This window comes from Gadus chalcogrammus, chromosome 6, assembly GCF_026213295.1.
Source record: "Gadus chalcogrammus isolate NIFS_2021 chromosome 6, NIFS_Gcha_1.0, whole genome shotgun sequence".
Lineage (NCBI taxonomy): Eukaryota > Metazoa > Chordata > Actinopteri > Gadiformes > Gadidae > Gadus > Gadus chalcogrammus.
The window spans coordinates 13,236,884-13,254,778 of record NC_079417.1 but is presented as its reverse complement, the minus strand read 5'-3'; the positions used below and the strand labels follow the sequence as shown (position 1 = coordinate 13,254,778).

General features: G+C 42.0%; 3 protein-coding genes across 8 annotated transcripts in view; 1 reads left to right on the top strand and 2 right to left on the bottom strand.

The window, feature by feature from the left end:
- Window positions 1–297, bottom strand: part of fbxl17 (F-box and leucine-rich repeat protein 17) — a 179,933-nt gene extending 179,636 nt beyond the window's left edge. The window contains exon 1 of the mRNA XM_056592270.1: window positions 107–297. The gene's annotated coding sequence lies outside the window, so the exon portion shown is untranslated. The remainder of the gene's footprint in view (window positions 1–106) is intronic.
- Window positions 298–2,098: 1,801 nt separating this feature from the next.
- cdc14b (cell division cycle 14B) lies at window positions 2,099–14,223 on the top strand. Of its 6 annotated transcripts, XM_056592272.1 has the most exons (17): window positions 2,177–2,499; window positions 3,716–3,806; window positions 4,185–4,260; window positions 4,461–4,553; window positions 4,684–4,760; window positions 5,374–5,440; window positions 5,534–5,596; window positions 5,694–5,781; window positions 6,005–6,235; window positions 7,040–7,178; window positions 7,360–7,528; window positions 7,648–7,745; window positions 10,767–10,814; window positions 11,346–11,465; window positions 11,628–11,799; window positions 12,806–12,871; window positions 13,204–14,223. In XM_056592272.1, the coding sequence occupies exons 1-16, from the start codon at window positions 2,391–2,393 to the stop codon at window positions 12,827–12,829; spliced, it is 1,665 nt and encodes a 554-aa protein (XP_056448247.1). In that variant the 5' UTR covers window positions 2,177–2,390; the 3' UTR covers window positions 12,830–12,871; window positions 13,204–14,223. The 6 variants fall into 6 exon arrangements, 5 of the variants coding, with proteins under 5 accessions (XP_056448248.1, XP_056448247.1, XP_056448246.1 ...); XM_056592273.1 differs by lacking the exon at window positions 12,806–12,871 and having other exon boundaries at window positions 2,099–2,499; window positions 13,204–14,214; XM_056592276.1 differs by lacking the exons at window positions 2,177–2,499; window positions 12,806–12,871 and adding an exon at window positions 3,222–3,561 and having other exon boundaries at window positions 13,204–14,198.
- On the bottom strand, window positions 13,999–16,700 carry LOC130384182 (intracellular hyaluronan-binding protein 4-like). The gene is made up of 8 exons (XM_056592277.1): window positions 16,283–16,700; window positions 15,948–16,089; window positions 15,440–15,580; window positions 15,285–15,356; window positions 15,117–15,179; window positions 14,798–14,969; window positions 14,314–14,490; window positions 13,999–14,235 (listed from the first exon to the last, which is right to left on the bottom strand). Exons 1-8 carry the CDS (start codon window positions 16,500–16,502, stop codon window positions 14,170–14,172), a joined length of 1,053 nt encoding a protein of 350 aa, XP_056448252.1. The 5' UTR covers window positions 16,503–16,700; the 3' UTR covers window positions 13,999–14,169.
- Window positions 16,701–17,895: the final 1,195 nt, after the last annotated feature.

The following is a 17,895-nucleotide window of genomic DNA, read 5'->3' as shown; positions in this document are numbered from 1 at the left end:
TGTTAACCTAAGGATTCACACTGATCTATGCCTAGGTTAGCCCAGTCCATTGGATGCTAGCTGTTAGTAGTGATCACAAGCATTGTGTCTTTCTTTAGCTGCTCACCAGTTCTCTTTTCAAGCCGCTCGCATAATTCACGCGTGTAAAACCGCTCTACACGATCCTATTGAGAGTTGACAAGTCCCTGCAGGATATACATAAACAGCAGAAAAGTGCAAGTGAAGCAACGACACAAACAGTGGCAGCTCGGGGGAAACACTTCCGCACCGAGGTATAGGGGACGGAAGCCGACATGCGCGATTCGTGGGTCGTCATCCGTGTGGCTGCAAATACAGATATAATATAGAGGAAGACTCTTTGGTTATGTGTTCAACAAACTTTCTTAATGCAGCATTATGACATTCGGCAACCAAAGACCATGAGGAAGGAAACCACATGTATTGCATTGATGTGAGCGCTGTTAACCCTCTTCCGACGCAGTCGCTGCCTGTAGCCTGCATTAATAGCAAGTCGTTCATTAAAGTGTCATAATCATATTTGTAAACATTGTATACATACCGATAGCAGAAGTTGTTGAGCCAGAGAACTGGGCAATGTGAAATTTGGAGGGAGAAGCCAGAGATGAATATTATAGCAATATATATTAATATCTTGACTGTGAAATAGTAGCGCTCGTGTGTGTGTGTGTGTGTGTGTGTGTGTGTGTGTGTGTGTGTGTGTGTGTGTGTGTGTGTGTGTGTGTGTGTGTGTGTGTGTGTGTGTGTGTGTGTGTGTGTGTGTGTGTGTGTGTGTGTGTGCGGGTGTGTTTGTGCCTGCTTGCATGTTTGTGTTTGTGCCTGCTTGCATGTGTGTGTGTGTGTGTGTGTGTGTGTGTGTGTGTGTGTGTGTGTGTGTGTGTACTGTGTGTGTTTTTGCGTGTGCGCGTGTTTGTTTTTCTGTATATCTTTCTAAATGTTGGTCTATCTATAATAATAATAATATAATAATAATAATAATAATAATAATAATAATAATAATAATAATAATAATAATAAGAAGAAGAAGAAGAATAATAATGAATTGCCAAATTCGTACATGAGGTGCTTTTCAAGACCCTCAATGTGCTTTTAAGAAATTGTGTGTGGGGGTAGTGTTGACTTGGTGTGTCACCTACTAAATCTATATAGCTACCTGTCTGTCTGTCTGTCTGTCTGTCTGTCTGTCTGTCTGTCTGTCTGTCTGTCTGTCTGTCTGTCTGTCTGTCTGTCTGTCTGTCTGTCTGTCTGTCTGTCTTTCTCCCTGTCTGTCTGTCTGTCTGTCTGTCTGTCTGTCTGTCTGTCTGTCTGTCTGTCTGTCTGCCTGTCTGTCTGTCTGTCAGTCTGTCTGTGTGTCTGTCTGTCTGTCTGTCTGTCTGTCTGTCTTTATCTCTATCTCTACAGCTCTCCACTCTGCATTAATCTTTGTTCGTGCATATTCACATACTTTAATTTTTTTATTTAAATTAAAAGGAGCATAAGAAAAAGTTTAGATTTTTCTTTATCCACTATACTTACACTCTTGTTTTTCCTCTTCTCTCCAGGGTCCAGAGTCTATTTGTTCCACCTGGACATGAACCGGCAGGATCACGGGCGTATTGATTAGCGATTGCAGCTGGCTGTGTACAGGAGAGCCTGTTATTCAGTGGCAAAGCTGCAGCCCCTTCATGACTCTGATACTGCCTGTAATGAGCACACAACACAACTAATACAATGCTGCAACATTTACGTTATACTGTTTTGCTGAAGATCCGATTATTTATATATTGTGTCATTCAATATTCTAATCTAGGCTACCATATTCTCATCAAGAAGATAGCAGTCTATATATTGCCTTTTGGCTGGCCATCAAATAGAGTTATTGAGATGTTATGAACGAGCTGTAGCCGTAATTCACAAAAGGCTTCAGTGTTTTTCTTCAAAGCGGTGGCATTGCTTTGTTTTGCTGCATGTAGCTTACTTTAAACAATATATTTATAGTATTATAATCTGAATGAAATCCAGTTGTATACGTTTATCCATTTGTTATTGTAGTCTCCAATCGCATGTGCGGCAGTACCCGGTTATCTCCGCTAGTCTTATTAACGCTGCCACCGAAGTATGAACAGAGGAGGAGGGAGAAGGGTGCTTACTGGACAACTAGACAACTGTAGGCTTGCTACGTCACACGTAGGGATTGGATTCTGAAGGAGAAACTTGCCCGCTCGATACGTCAACGCCAGAGAAGCTGGCTATCGCCTCCCTTGGATGACATATCCAGCAGCAGCACAATCGAGAGATGCCCCACTGATGCATAAACAAACTGGGACAGCCTGCCAAACGGACATCTGTGGGATATAATAAGATATGATTAACGTGCATGCTTGACATCGAAAATGAAGCGTAAAGGCGAGAGGAGGCGACCAGAGTCTAGAAAAAAGCGCTGTTCAGCTCACAGCTCAGAGGCGGAGCATAACAAGTCTGATATTTACATTGGGATAACAGGTAAGAGGGTATGTGGGATGAACCCGGTGAACTCGAAGATGAAAATTAAACAATATTCCGTAGTGGACCACAGACGTCATACAATATGTGTGTGTTCACGTCGGCCTATCAATATAGGCCTAATAGTGTCGCTGTGATTTATATTTTTTGAATCAGTTTTTACTTAAAATGGCGACACCCTCGGTCATTTTGGTTCATGCACCAAACCAGTCTGCAGTAGCAAGGAGTGCATTTGCTTAGCTTTTGCCTGTGTGTGTGTGTGTGTGTGTGTGTGTGTGTGTGTGTGTGTGTGTGTGTGTGTGTGTGTGTGTGTGTGTGTGTGTGTGTGTGTGTGTGTGTGTGTGTGTGTGTGTGTGCGTGTGTGTGTGCGTGTGCGTGTGTATTTTAGACCAAGCGCGTGCGTGTGGAGTTTGGATGGCTGGAGAGTAAAACCATCGGAAGTATATTCATGTAGCTTAACTTAACTGTTTTTACCCCAACAATGCAATTTGTGTTGAACTTTCCGTATGGTATCTTTTTCGCTGGAGGCTACTTCGAGGGGAGGTTCGCCCAGGAGAGATCCTGAAATCTATTGGCTAAGCCATTGCCTTAGCAACCGTTTGGGCACGGTTCCCATGGCCTATCATGTGTCTTCCCTGCTGAACTTTAAATTGCAAAGGCGAAGGCGATGGTTGAATGACAGTTTAAACCTCCAATTGTGTGGCGGCCTGTATTTCGTCCAGCCAATAGCATCACGCTGATGGTCTCTCGGGTGGGGCTTATAGAGTTCATTTTTTTGTAGACTGCGCATTAACAACTCCCTTCTGCACTGGCTTGGAACTTTCTTGGGCGATTCAAAATAGTGTCTGATAAACGACTTTACGACGTCATCTTTACTTGTATTATTTTACGAATATCCACAAAGAATATTCCGTGCAGTTTACCCATCGATTGTTGTAGTTATGCTTGCATCAAAGTAAAGGGAAAACAACATCCTGGCTGGGACTATTCTGCAAGACGTCATGTTTAAAACGGTCGCCAAGAAACCCGTGGACGATTTTTTTTGTGTTGAAATAATCAAGGGTGCGTATGAAAATGAATAATCCTGGAACAAGATCAAGAGTGAACAACAACTAGGAATATTTATATATATTCTGGGGGGATTGGGCATGCACGCGCGCATGCACGCGTGGTTCAAACGCGCAGGCCATTCAATCGTTTCTCTCTGTTCTTTCAGACCAACTCTATTTCGCCGTACTCCAGCAGAAGATTAAAAGCACATCCGAACGTCACTCTTTCTGTGTAGACGATGAGCTGGTATACGAGAAGTAAGTTTTGAACTTTTTATGATCTTTATTTTCTTTCCTTTATTCGAGTGGTCATCACAAATGACCACACGACATCTCAGATTTAAAAGTGATTTGAGCTCATTGGTAATTGTACTAGTGTTTACTTTGGGTGTAAAAAAATGTGTACGCCTGCATGGCTTGAGTAAACAATAATAATGAAAAATACAACAAGAGGCCATTAAAAGTAGGTTGCGTAGGCCATTGCATAATAATTATAATTACTGACTTTGATGTTACTTTTCAGCCAGATATACCCGAATTTGTCTTCCAGCTTCCAAAGGGTATATAATAAAACGCTCGTGAGAATCTTTATCAAAACAATATCTAAATTATTCCTGTCATTTTCCCCTCCCTCAGCTTCTATGCGGACTTTGGCCCCCTTAACCTGGCCATGTTTTATCGTTTCTGTTGCAAACTCACCAAGAAGCTCAAGGTAACGACCTGCTCACTGAACCCCAACCTTGATCGGATATTGAAGAAATATCTAATTTTAACAATTGTTAAGAAAGTTGTATACACCATTTCTATTTTTATTCTGTTTATTTTATATAATGTTGATATAATTATTCTTTACAGACGCTTCCAGCATTGCAATTTTGACATTAATGCTCTTGTTTTACCCTATTGTGGCAGTCCATTACGCTCTGTAGGAAGAAGATTCTCTTCTATACCTGTGGAGACCATAAGAAGCAAGCCAATGCTGCTTACCTGATCGGCTCCTATGCTGTAAGTACATTCTAACTTCTGAGGAACTCCAACCCACCACTGGACTGGTCTCCCTAAGCAATAAACAAACAATAATTGAATTGGTCATGCTAACCTCATCCAAATGTGTGTGTCCTTGTTCTTCTTTAAGGTATTGCATCTTCACATGACCCCAGAGGAGGCATCCAGTTTACTTGTCTCCAAGAATTCAACATATCTTCCATTTAGGTAACCATATTACCTAAATGGAATATTATCATATTACCTGATGTTTAACTTTTTTATTTTGAAAACAACCCCAAAAATAAGAATAATAATAATAATACAAATATATATACTGTATACATCTTATTGCATGCAATTGCTATAATGTCTGCCCGTATTGGCCTGAAACAAGGAAGGCAAACATAAAAAAAAAAATCATGTTGATCACGTCCTTTTGCTCTTGTCGGTAGAATTCTGTACATGTCATCAGTTTAGCATGATAACATTTCCCAAAGCCTTTTGGGTAAGGGACAGAGATTCAAGGTGTTGAAGCAAAATAGAACATCATAGTGCTGACTAAAGCAGCTCTGACCTATTTTACTGACAACAACGCAAAGAGAAGTCACCTTCTCTATGCCACTGTCTGTTTGTCAGGGGGCTAAAAACAAAGAAGCATGCCATTCTATTTCATTGTATTCAAATACATATATTATTCAAGATGTAGATGTATGACTATTGCTGAATGTTAGAGAAATGGGCGGTAGAGGTGTCAGTACAAATGCTGGATAGGATGTGACATTTTTAAAAGAAAGCTGGGAACATCATTAAAATGTTATATCGTCTTTACGTTTTTCAGAGATGCCTCATTTGGAACATGCTTGTACAATCTGAGCATTCTGGACTGCCTTCATGCCATCCAGAAGGTACCGCACCTAAAGTGTATCTGCACAAATGATCTAAAGCACAAAGTCACGTCTCCCCCACTTATCTGTAATGTCTTTTTATGAATGTGCTAGGCAGTGGAGTTTAGCTGGCTTGACTTCACCAACTTTGATGTGGAGGAGTATGAACATTACGAGGTAACCAGATATAACATATCCGCACAAATAATGAATGGAGTAGAGATATTACTAGAATCTTTGTTTTTTTGGGAAAACCTTTCTTGGTCTGTTACAGAGAGCAGAAAATGGGGACTTTAACTGGATTATTCCAGGCAAGTTCCTCGCTTTCAGTGGGCCCCATCCGAAGAGCAAAATAGAGAATGGTGAGTCCAAACTGTGGGTGTCAAGCATTTTAGATACATACAAATACCATGCTATCATTGTCCTTGACTATTGTTTCAGGTCTGAAATTAAATAAACTTATCAAATAAAAAACACTGATGTTAACTCCAGTGTTTAGAATGTTCAAGTGGAAAACCAAAGATCTTTGGATAAAGTCTTATACTATTATTATTCATTCAATGCGAAACTGTCTTCTTGTTTCAGGATACCCGCTCCACGCCCCCGAAGCCTACTTCCCTTACTTCAGGAAGCACAACGTTACCACTATCGTACGGCTCAACAAGAAGATGTACGACGCAAGGCGCTTCACCGACTCCGGCTTCGAGCACCACGACCTGTTCTTCGTGGACGGCAGCACGCCCACTGACGCCATCGTCAGGAAGTTCCTGAACATCTGTGAGAATGCAGAAGGCGCCATAGCTGTCCACTGCAAAGGTTAGGGAAATTAAATATGTATATTTCTTCAACTTTTTCTTTCTTTTTGTTTCCTCCTTTCTTATTCAGCAATTATTTGCATTCAGCGATGTTCCAGCGATCTGTTTACAAAGGGATCATCAAATGTAATTCATTGTCCTCAAATGAGATTAGTTTAAAATTGTTTATGTCCGGATTTGCCTTTTCACAGGGCAAGTTAATTTCAGGCTCTATTGGTTGAAATCCCAGTGTTTTTGTTAACTTGTTTTTTGCATTAACCGCCACTTACTGTACTGGAGAATGTGGAACAGGGTCTATTCTCTGTGCATTTTCCAGGACAATGACCTGCTCTATTCACACGTGGGCTACAATCTGACTTTGTACTAGGGAGCTGGCTGGGTAGAAGTCAGTTTTCTGGGTAGAAAAATGTCTGATCCGACTGTTTCAAACATTTGCCCTGCACAAACAGCTCCTTTGGTAATGTAAGTTCAGGGTTGCAGTGCATGGTCTAAAGGGGTTTAAGTAAAAATATATGTAAACATGAACAATCAAAAAATATTGAGTGTGAGGTGAAGTTTGACTGCTGTCACAAATGATCAAACTGTTTGCAAGCTAATTTCAAATTAACAATAAGAGAAGATGAGAAAAACTACAAATGTTCTACGGAAAGATCTGCTTCAATTTGCATTAATATTTACTTTGAGAAGGACAGGGGATGGAATCCGCACAATATCATAAGTTAAAACACGCGTACAGGCACACACATGGTTTAATTCGTTTTGGGGCTACCTAACATCTAATGGACTGCATGATCCTGTGTTTCAGCTGGTCTGGGGCGTACAGGCACTCTGATCGCCTGCTACATGATGAAGCATTACCATCTTACAGCAGCGGAGGCCATCGCCTGGATACGGATCTGCCGCCCGGGGTCTGTTATTGGGCCCCAGCAGAACTATGTCGAAGAGTAAGTTCACACTAAAGAAGGAGAGCTCTTCATCTTCTATCCAAAATATTTTGACTATGCATGAGCTTAATACCAAGACCTCGGGTATTTTTTGGCAAGTGTGAGTGCCAATGAAATGCAGATTGTTTAGTGTTTGGGAAAACCCTTTGTGATGTTTAATGTCCTATTTTTCCCCCTTCAGTAAGCAGGCCGGCATGTGGACAGAAGGGGATGGCTTCAAGGAGAAGATGCTGGATGAGCAGGAGAACGGCAAGATGGCCGTCACCCGGATCCTATCTGGGGTGGATGACATCACCATCAACGGCAGCAACAATAAGAGAACGCCCAAAAATGAGCAGAAAATGGAACTGGTGAGTTTTGCAAAGATTATTCTTTGGGGGAAAACTGGCAACTAGTTGTCAGTGAACTACTGTTATAGATGACTTCTTGGTTCACTACCTTTCATTATTATCTACTTGATGATTTCCAGTATAACGATGAGGAGGAGAGGAATGGTGTGACACAAGGTGACAAACTGCGAGCACTGAAGAGCAAGAGGCAGTCCAGATCATCTACTGGTTCACTATCGTAAGTACCAAAGACTACAACTCCCATCGTTCAAGTGACATATTTCAAAAGTCCTCTTGAGAATTGGTCAACATTCACAATAGAGGCTATGTACTATTGTCTATAAATGAGACATATTTATGAAATATTTTGCCGTATATTAAGTTCTCGTGGAGCACAATTCCAGTCCAAGCCTTCCTTGTCAGTGCATTCGGATGTTTGGAAATATCATTTATATATTTATTTCGTCCTGATTTGTTGGGACAGCTGTAAGCTGTACAAGAACAGCTTAGTCAAACAAACCTGCCCAATTTCCCTGTTATTCATGACTGCTAAAAATAGACAAGTAGAGTCCTAAGTCCGTGTACACTAGAACATGAATACTGGTCTGTAGTTGGAGGGAATCATGTGTGAGAGATGTCGACTCTATTTTATTTTGGCACAAACACACACGGGTAACCCAAAGTAGTTTGAGTCCATATTTGTGTTTTTAAAACGAGATATGGACCAGGATCAATCCAAAGTAAAAAAGTAGTTTAGGGTTTGGTTTTTCTTGATAGATTCAGCAGTTATCATAACTTTTAATAACTATGAAACATTTGTACTACCGTATTTTGAAACAAAACGTATATTACCTTAAATATATGTATACTGCAACGAAAAGGAATTATAATATAAACAGGCAGATTCCTTCGTCCAAAGAAATCACTAATAGTGGATTACAACACCGTGTGTGCATACTTGGCATTGATTGGCCCCGATGGAACTCAAACCACGGCAGTGTTAACGTCACTTTTAATGCCAATTGAGCTTCAGAGGATTACGGCACCACAATAGCGAACACAACAGTAATGTCTGTGTAGACCCATGAAGCACTTGACCTCTCCGCCAATGTACCCATACGGCTTTGGCTTTTGTCTCGTGGCAGGCAGATGGTAGTGTTCTGCTGCAGCCTCATGGGGGCGCTGTGGCCCGTGTGTTGCCTGCCGTTCAAAAGATAGCAGTGAGAGACAGAGGGAATGAGGGACATAACAGACAGACAGGCTGGATTGATGGATGGGAGGTTTTGTATGGCGCAGGTAAGTGTCACTTACCTTTGCTAACTGCCAGCCACTCCCTGTAGAAATAGTTTGCTATGCCGACGGTATGGCTAATGACAAAAAAAAAAGTTTTGCCTTGCTGATCACTGCCATTGCTCAGCTAATCATGGTTCTACCTGATGGGAGGCCCTTGATTGGCTGAATCAGATGCCTGTCATGCTTGGCTGGCCATACTGACTGGGAACTACTACGTCTTAAAAGATGAATGTAAACGGTAAAGATTTCTTATAGAACTGACTGGTTGCGATGCTTACAGATTTTAAGCCATTGTGCCTTTTTGGTTTGTCCAAAATGGTACAAAGCAGTTGGCCATGAAATTGAGCGAATATTAGGTGTAAGGCTAGCCGCAATTTAATATTTTTTTTCCTCCTCTAAAATATTTTGATCTTTTGAATTCAGAAGGATACATTGAGTTCCTGCGCAGGTATATCGGGATAAGATGCATTTGTATAATTTTCCCAGTGAACGTGTGGAACATGTGGGATATCAAGGCTGATCTTTACCACTTGGCTGCACTGTCTGTTTATCATGCACTCTGCTGGAGTGGATGCCAACGTGCAACGGGGATTAGAATGGGAGGAGAACTGAATGTGTGTTTCTGTTTCCAATGCATGGCATCAAGCCTGAGACACCGGGACTTGCGTGCATGAGCATGCCTCTCTGTGTTTGATCGATGCATTAACACGCGTTTAAATCTGCAGAGTTCACTGTTCAACTGTCTGTTGTTGTTCTTTCATCGCTTGGGGGACTGTCCCAGTTTACCTGCCGAGTTCAGAATAGAATGAAAACAACTGCTGTATGTGTTCTGATATGACGGTTCCAACCAACTATGCATGAAATGCAAAGAAAAACGTGTTGCTTGCAAGACTCCGCAGGAGGCACCAGAGCTTGTCCAGTTACAGTTGATAGAAGCAAAGCAAAATAACAAAACCAAAAACTAAAGGCTTTCCGTCCTGCCCGGGCGCCCTTTGTCTCTCCTTCCCTCTCTTTTTTCCTTTTTTTGTCTTTTTCCTTTTGCTCTTTTGTTTGGATTTGTCCTCCTTTCAGATGGCTGGTAGCCATGCTGCTCTTGTCCATGTCTAGCCTTGCCCTGTGGTGGATTGTGTATGGCTTCCCTTCTCCCCTCCTGCATTTCTGTATAGACGGGGGTTAGGATTTCTGTGAACTCTACTGCCCGCCCGCCTGAACCCAAAACCTTTGCCCTGCCCCTCCTTTCTGGACTCATAAGTAAGAATGCCGTAGGTGAGCCCCCCTTCATCTCTATCCCCCCTCCCCCAACCCAAAGTTATTTTATAATTAATATCTATTAAAAAAAAAATCGAACTTTCTGCTTGATAAGTACATATGTACCGCAGTACATGAATGGAGCTGTTCTGCTGCGCTGTGTCTTTTAAGTTTGATTTATAGCAGTGTATTGTAGTGATTATTTTCTAACCCATGTTTAATGATCTGGAGTCAATCAGGGGTTTTCAATTTCCTTTATTAATGTATATGGTGGCAATGCAATATGCTCCCTTTTATTTAAGGATTATCTGTTGGTGGGTTCATTTGTGTTGCTGGTTAAGATCTTCTACAGTCTTCACGTCTCATAGAACATGATGAAGTTTTGATATTTGATCATAGTAAAATTTGACCATTGGTCATGACATATCTCAACTTATGCTGGGCGGTTGCCTGTCACAAAATCCAGGCTTGCTGTAATAACTATATAGATTCCGATAATCACGTGAGTGGTCTATGGCCTAAACTGCAAGAAAGACCCGACTGCATTGCAAAGGAGAAAATGAAACCGTCTTAAACCGTCTGCTTTCTGCATATTTGATTCTTGGGTAATGTAGTTTTTGTTCACTTCATCCTCGTGTCCCATCATGGTTTACACTCATCGTCTAACCAGGAGTCTGCAAAGTCTATTGCTTGAATGTTTTACTGCTTGTGTTCACAGGCAAGGAGAAAACAAGATTCACACCAGGTCATCCTCCCTCTCTCCAAGGTACTGTGCTGCTACCTCTCACTGAGGGGGTTCATTGGTTTTATTTGGAAAATGGAGGCTCTGTATTTAGCTTTCACTTGAGGAATCCGCTTTAGTCCGGTGGTTTACAACCTTTTTTGGCCTGTGAGTGACTCCATTTGCGCTTTAACACTAAACTTCTGCCTGTCATTTCGATAGAATTTTGAAAGCATCTGCATCGAGCCATGCTAAGTGATTATTGAAAGACTGCGTAAGCCACATAGTTTCTCATGAACCATGTGTCATTTTCTTGCCACTGACTTCAAATATAGTTAAGGTAGTGCAAACACAGGGTTTTGCGAAGTCATCAAAGTTCTTTAGACATAAAGACCGTTAGCCATGTCATGTATGTGCATGGAAACTATGATCCTTCCCCTTTCTCAATGATAGTTTTCAAATGTTTTGCTGTTAAGCTTTGGTGTAGCTGTAGGTTGAGTGTGATAAATTTTACAACGTCAATAGTCATCTCCATTAACTCTTGAGATGGGATGCCTGTCTTATACTCCTCTTCAGCCGGTGCATCCTGCAGTCTAGCAGCTACAAGGCCAGTGTTAACGCCCCTACTCTGGCTAGCCAATCGGACAGCAGGAAAAGAACCAGAACCTCCCTGCCAGCCAATGGAGTAGCAAACAGGTCAGCACCACTCGTTGACAAACTTTTGTCATGTTCAAATTGAAGTTGTCTTTGTGATATAGAACCGTAGTATTTTTAAAGTACAAGTGACCAAGAAGCTAAAGCCACTCATGGAGTCATCAGAAAACAAGACATTAACTCCTTCCCCCTTCTCTCTGGCAGCTCCCTGTGCCACAGCAGACTAGCCAGGTCCCTAGGCAACTTGCATGTTCAGACTGGCGACAGAGACCTGCTCTGCTTTGAGCCATGCGGTAAACCTAGAGAAACCAACTGTTCCACGGCCAACAGGGGCACTCTGACCAACCTTAACACGGCAAAGGCCCATCACAACCAGGCAAGCTCTCCACAGGCCTATTCATAAGAGATCATGACCCTTTGACTTCATCTCTTCGCAGCAGATGACGTTTTTTGGATGTGCTGGGATGGATCGAATCTCTTGGGAGTTTATTTTTGAGTTTTTTAACCCTCTGTTTTTAACAGCTATGGACAGACACGCTTTGCGGCCCAAGAGTTCTTGCTTTTACAAATCTGTCATATGTTTGTTTTGTGCATCCAAGCCTTCTTGGCCTCTGCTTTTTCATCTCTCTACACTAAAGACAGTTGGCCAGTCAGGACTACTTGCACTAATGCTGTCCATTTTAACTTAAAGCCAGCGGTGAGGAGCCTCTTGTACTTTCCTGTTATAGGGCTTGTACATCGTGACAACGACCGCCTCCATTTTGGAAGCATAGGAGCATTATGTTGCTAGTAATGTTTTTTGGTCATTGTTTACTAATCCTTCCATTGATAAAACTGTGATCAGTCCTCATAGAATGTTTTTTAGTTGTATTATCTGCTAGATTGAATTGATTGTACGCTCACTAATTTGTATTTTAGATTTGGGTAACACAACTAAAGAAGGGGTTGTATGGCCTTCAGTAAACTAAAAAAAAATAGATTTTGAGCAACAAAACGTATACTTTTACTTTCCATGACAAAGCATACAAAAAAAAATTGAGCCTTTTTTTAAGTTTTTTGAAAATCATGAATATATTTATTTATCTACATGGCTCAGAAATGCAATTTTAACTATGTAGCACAAGAACGGTTAAAGGACCACAGATTTTATCATATGAGCCACATGATGGCCCAGTTGTTGAGCTCGACCCTAGAGGCACTATCTACAACATTCATCCTCCTTCCCTGGCGTCCTTTCCTCTGTTCTCAGGACTGTGTTGTGCTTATCCTGCGCTTTCTTCCCGTGTACTACTGGCTATAGCTTCTCTGGACACTAGTACTGCTTTCCTGCTCCCTCTCCTAATATGAAACCCTTCTCTTCCTTTGTTTCCCACTTCTAACAGATGCACTGTGGACAGAGGATGTAAAGCTCGCTACTCTATGCAACCGATTCGCTTTTCCAGACTCTGGTATCCATGTCTTTTCTCTTCTTTCCCCCCTAAATCATTTAGCAAACAAATCTCTGTATTGACTATCTTTGTTTCCTCATTTTCATGCTTTAGTTAAAGCAGAGCGGTGTCTACAAAGATCTAACATTTTCACCCAATACCCGTCTAATTTAATATTTGGGGAGCAACATTAACGATTTTGTTTAACACAATGGAGGCTTGGGATTTTCAAGGCTGCTGCTAACCATATCGCACTAGTTAGCTAGTATCTATATAGATATGATTTTTGTTTTCATGCATTTTAAATGTGTGGATTTCTGTTAACTGAATTTGTGTTTCTTATATTTTGGCAGTCACTCCGTACCCAAAGCTAGAGCCCCTCTACTGCGATGAGCCTGGGATCTGAATAGCATGAGGATTGTGTTTTAAAGACTGACCTTAGCAGTCAAATCTTTTTTTTCGCTTTTAAATGTTTTTAAAGTACAGTGCATTTTGTTATAAAGGAACCATGCAAAATGGTCCAGTCTGGCTTCAATGTTTGTGACATGCTCTCATGTAAACTAGTTAAATTGCAATTCTGTAAAGCACTTGGTTTATCATGAAACTTTCATAAAGCATAATCATAGAATTGTCACCTATTAAAGCATGCATTAGTATCGTAAGGTTTACCATGCGAGACTGGCATGTGATATGTCAACCTGGGTGTTTACTTTTAAACAAGCAGTAAAAGTAGATATTCCAGTGTTGAAGAACAGTATACCAATGGCAGTGCATCCTGCAGAGTTCATGCACATACAGGGTGTTTGTATAAGTCAAGTATTGTGTGCATCAGTCAAGTTCATGTATTACAGTAATGTAAATAAGAAATCATTTGATATACTGAGAACGTCTATTTTGTAAATATTTTGTACGGTTTGATTCATTAGAAGTAGAGGAACCAAGCCCTCATGGGGTCCAAACAAGTAATTATGCTTGGTTAAAACTGGCTTTTTAAATAAACCCAATACTCTACCTGTGTTCCAGCTTCATCATTGGCTGCATATCAGTTGACTTTCCCTGCTTTTATCAAGTTCATAAAAGTGCATATTGCAAAAACAGATCATGTAAACTTGATCCCACTTATCTAGGCACATTTGCCCCACCATAGGAAAACACTCACCAAATATAATTTGCAGATGTTTTATTCGCCAGGAGTCAGTAACAAGCAACATGAACCCCAAACCATGGAACAGCAGAACACAACGGTGAATAAACATTGTTGGCTCAAGTGCATCCCATTTTCACCAGTGGGCAATGGAAGTGACAATCACCGGCCCTTATTATTTTCCAGCCGACAGTGCTGGGAAATCCTCTGGATCATCTGGGTTTGGAGCCAGGATGTCGACCTGAAAATAGATGCACATGTTATGTCATTCTTAATGACTAACCGGGTTGACTTTATGTGCGTGATTAACTGCACCTACCCTCTCAAATTTGGGAGTGACAACCTCTGGGGTACCCGCTATGGCACCCCGTCTGCCCCGGCCTCGCCCTCCCCGGGCGGGACGTCCAAGACTCCCGAAGTTTATGTCCAGGCGCGAAGTGATGTCATTTACAGACCTGCGCAGGAAGTGGTCTTCCATGTCCTCCTCTTTGATGTCCTGTGAATGAAAGTGGAGCAAACTGCTGAACATAGGCAGGTGAAAAATGGTTTTACGCATCAATACAAAAAAAACTAGTGCATTCCAGTGGCAATATGCTCAGGTCAATTTTAACACTATTAAATTATAACCATCCAATCTTAAGAATGACATCTACAGAATATTCAGCTGATTGAAACTCATCGAGATGCCATACAATAAGATGAACAGCATCAGGCATCCCAGCCCTTGTCCTTCGTTGAGAGCCAGTAGTGATATGCAAATCGTGGCCACTAGCCGGCGCCACCGAGTCCATACATGTACTGACCTCACGCAGATTGGACTCGTGAATCACCCTGGCCTTGGACGGCACCTCGGTGTCTGCCTTGCGGAGGTTCAGCTCCGACTTGGGGCGGCTGGACTCCTGCAGTGCCCTCCACTCGTCCAGGCTCATCTCTATGGCCACCTGGACCACCACCTCTCCTTCCAGGTCTGTTCCTCTATCACAAAATGCAAGTAGAAAATAAGACACACAAAACGCCACATATTAACCGTCAACTAGCAATGTCGTGGACGTTTTAGCTAAACTGGTGGCATGGAAAACTAGTGCTTCATGGTAAATAACTTTTGCTGCTGGTATAACATACTGTTCTTCACCCTCCACTGGGGCCTGGGACTCAGGGTTGACTGCGGCCGTCACATCCATATCACTGAAAAACCAAAATGTCGTTATTCATCTCTGAAAGTCTCCAAAATATAAATAAAGGGGGGGGGGGGTTCAATTTCTATAAGGAGTCGTTAAGGGTTCAAGTCACCCAATAGTGTCCTGAACGGTGCCCCAGTTCCACGATCCTCTGCCACCCCTCTTCTCATCAGGACACATGCCTCTGCAACACAGCGTCAAGTTAAAAACAATATTGATATGATTGATTAAGCACAACGGTTGTTCAAGCAGAACCGGTGCCATTACGTTCCGCTCTGCCGCTCATATTCCCTCTTGCCACGGGGATTAAAGTTCTCCAAGTTCCTGGGATAGCCGGCTCCCCTTCCTCCTCGACCACCCCTGAAGCTTCCTTGGACCCTGGGGTCAACCTCGCTGTTAAAGGAGGACCTGGGGACCACATTTGAAGATGAGCTCACAGGAGTGCTAAACAATGCATTGAGGGAAGTTATGAGCACATCGATGTAAATATATATGCATGTTGTGAAGTATTTAGCTCATCCATTTTAAGTTTTTGTAGTGCGAATGCATCACAAAGAGTGACGAGACACCAGCGATACTGGAAACGTGCCAATTGACAACCTTGTGAAAATTACATCTTGGCCCCTCATTGACAACCCCACACTGCTTTGGAAATCGAAGGGCTTTCCTCAGTGTGCCATAGGCTCAATCATGATTGCGTTAACTCATTCAGTGATGGTTACTTATTGAAATGAAATAGATAGTCTCTATAAGCTCTTTCATATTTGTTAAATACCTGGAGATATAGTTTTCCTGGTAGTACTGTTCTGGCTCATACGGTCGCTCCTCAAACGCATTCCTTCTTGGGGCCCTTTGACCCTCCACTGCTCCGCCTCGGCTCTCACTGGACATGGGCTCCCGTGTTGGGGGCTTTTTCACTGCACATCGGGGCACACAGAAAATACATGAACCTCATGAAGAGAGGAAACGGGGGAACTATAGTTTTTTATTGATAAAGACCATTTTCAGTACCTCAAAGTGCGCAAAAATAAATAGAAACGTCCACTTCACCCTGCTTTACGTGGCCATGTCTCATGCCAAATAGCCTACTACTACAAGTCGTCAGCATACCCATAGGAGGAGCAGGTTGCTCGTCGACTCCCGCGCGTCTCTCCTTCTGAGATTCCTTCAGGCCAGGCTTCTTCTGCTTTGCTTTCTTAACGTCTTCCTTCTTTTTCTTTGATTTCTCCGTGCTCTCCGCCATGCTGAGCAGGTCGAAGGGGTCAGCATCGTCGTCCAAGAGCTCCCCGAATCGGTTTGCCACGACACAGCCATAGGCGTCCGGCAACATTGTGGCCTATGTAAAATAAACCAAGTTAAACTGTTTCTAGTTGTCACACACAGAACATAACCTACACGACAGTGTCGAATTTCGGGAGATTCCTCTTTGCCCCGTTACAATGCAAACACCCAGACTCAGACTGGACTGGATGTGGCTGAATAGCTATCGAGTCATTAAGTGGCTGCACGTGTGAAATCGTGGCTGCCCCCTGCGCTAATCAACTAGAGATGCCACGCCTCCTGCGCTCATCAACATCCATCTGACAAAGTGAGAAAGTTGGCTTAGTTTTTTTTCTGAAAGAAATACATTGCGTGGGCAGTGCAGCCATACTTCCGGCCTTTTCGCGTCTCTGTAGAGCGAGCTCGTCAAATACACCGCGCTCAACTTTACCAACGACTGTATGGGCTGTAGTAAGCCAATCAAACGGTGCATTAAATCGAAAAACGCTTGATTGACTCCGAGCACAATCATACAAAAACTAAGTAATTTTTCAATAGACCATCTGGGTACAAAAAGTATCGATGCATATCGTTTGACCGGAGAAGTCCCGATGCCTCTTGATACTGGGTTGTTTTGGTCGATATCTTAGGTTACCGATACCCAGCCCAATCTGTTATGCCTTCTATCTATTCTAGAGCCTACCCAAAGAGATTTTTGTTTCAGTTAAAATCTAGCTAAGTTGAACACATAAGAGATGACTTATGTTAGCCTTCTAACCTTTTTCGGCGCGTCCTCACGAGGACTTCTCGCTCTTCTCGCTTAGATTGTGAATTTAATTCATGTTTGGATAATAATGGCACCATTTTTTGGAGAAATACATTTATTGAAAGTGGCCCCATCTAGGGGGCATAGCGATAATCGGTTGAAAAAAGTGGGGCCTATATTAAATAGCCTACATCTACCTTCAGAGCTAGAGAACAAGGCAAACGATTCTCCTTAATAATTGGGAAGATGTAGCCTATTTAATAAATAGATGATTTTTGGGGATTTGAATATAAACTTATAATTGAGATATTCACAGTTTGAATGTCAGGGATCAAACTTGAAAAATAGTTCTCAAATATTTAAAGGATCTTCACCCTGGCTGAGTGTCTTCCCAGGCATGAATCATGTCTTGAGAGGACACTGCCTCTACAAATATGACTATAGTGCTGGAATATCCCTTATGAATGACACAGTCATGACCTCAATAGGATATTACACATAGGCTACATTCAAATATTTTCTATAATATATGTACATAGGCCTTTATTTAGATAAATACCGAAACGAATCAAGCCAAGCTAGTTACAAATAGCCTGCACAGTCAACCATATCAACCATTTGTCTTCACTCTTGTCTTTCATTAACATTTTATTAAAGTCAGTTGTTTCCAGATCATTAGGCCTTTGTGGTCTCTTAA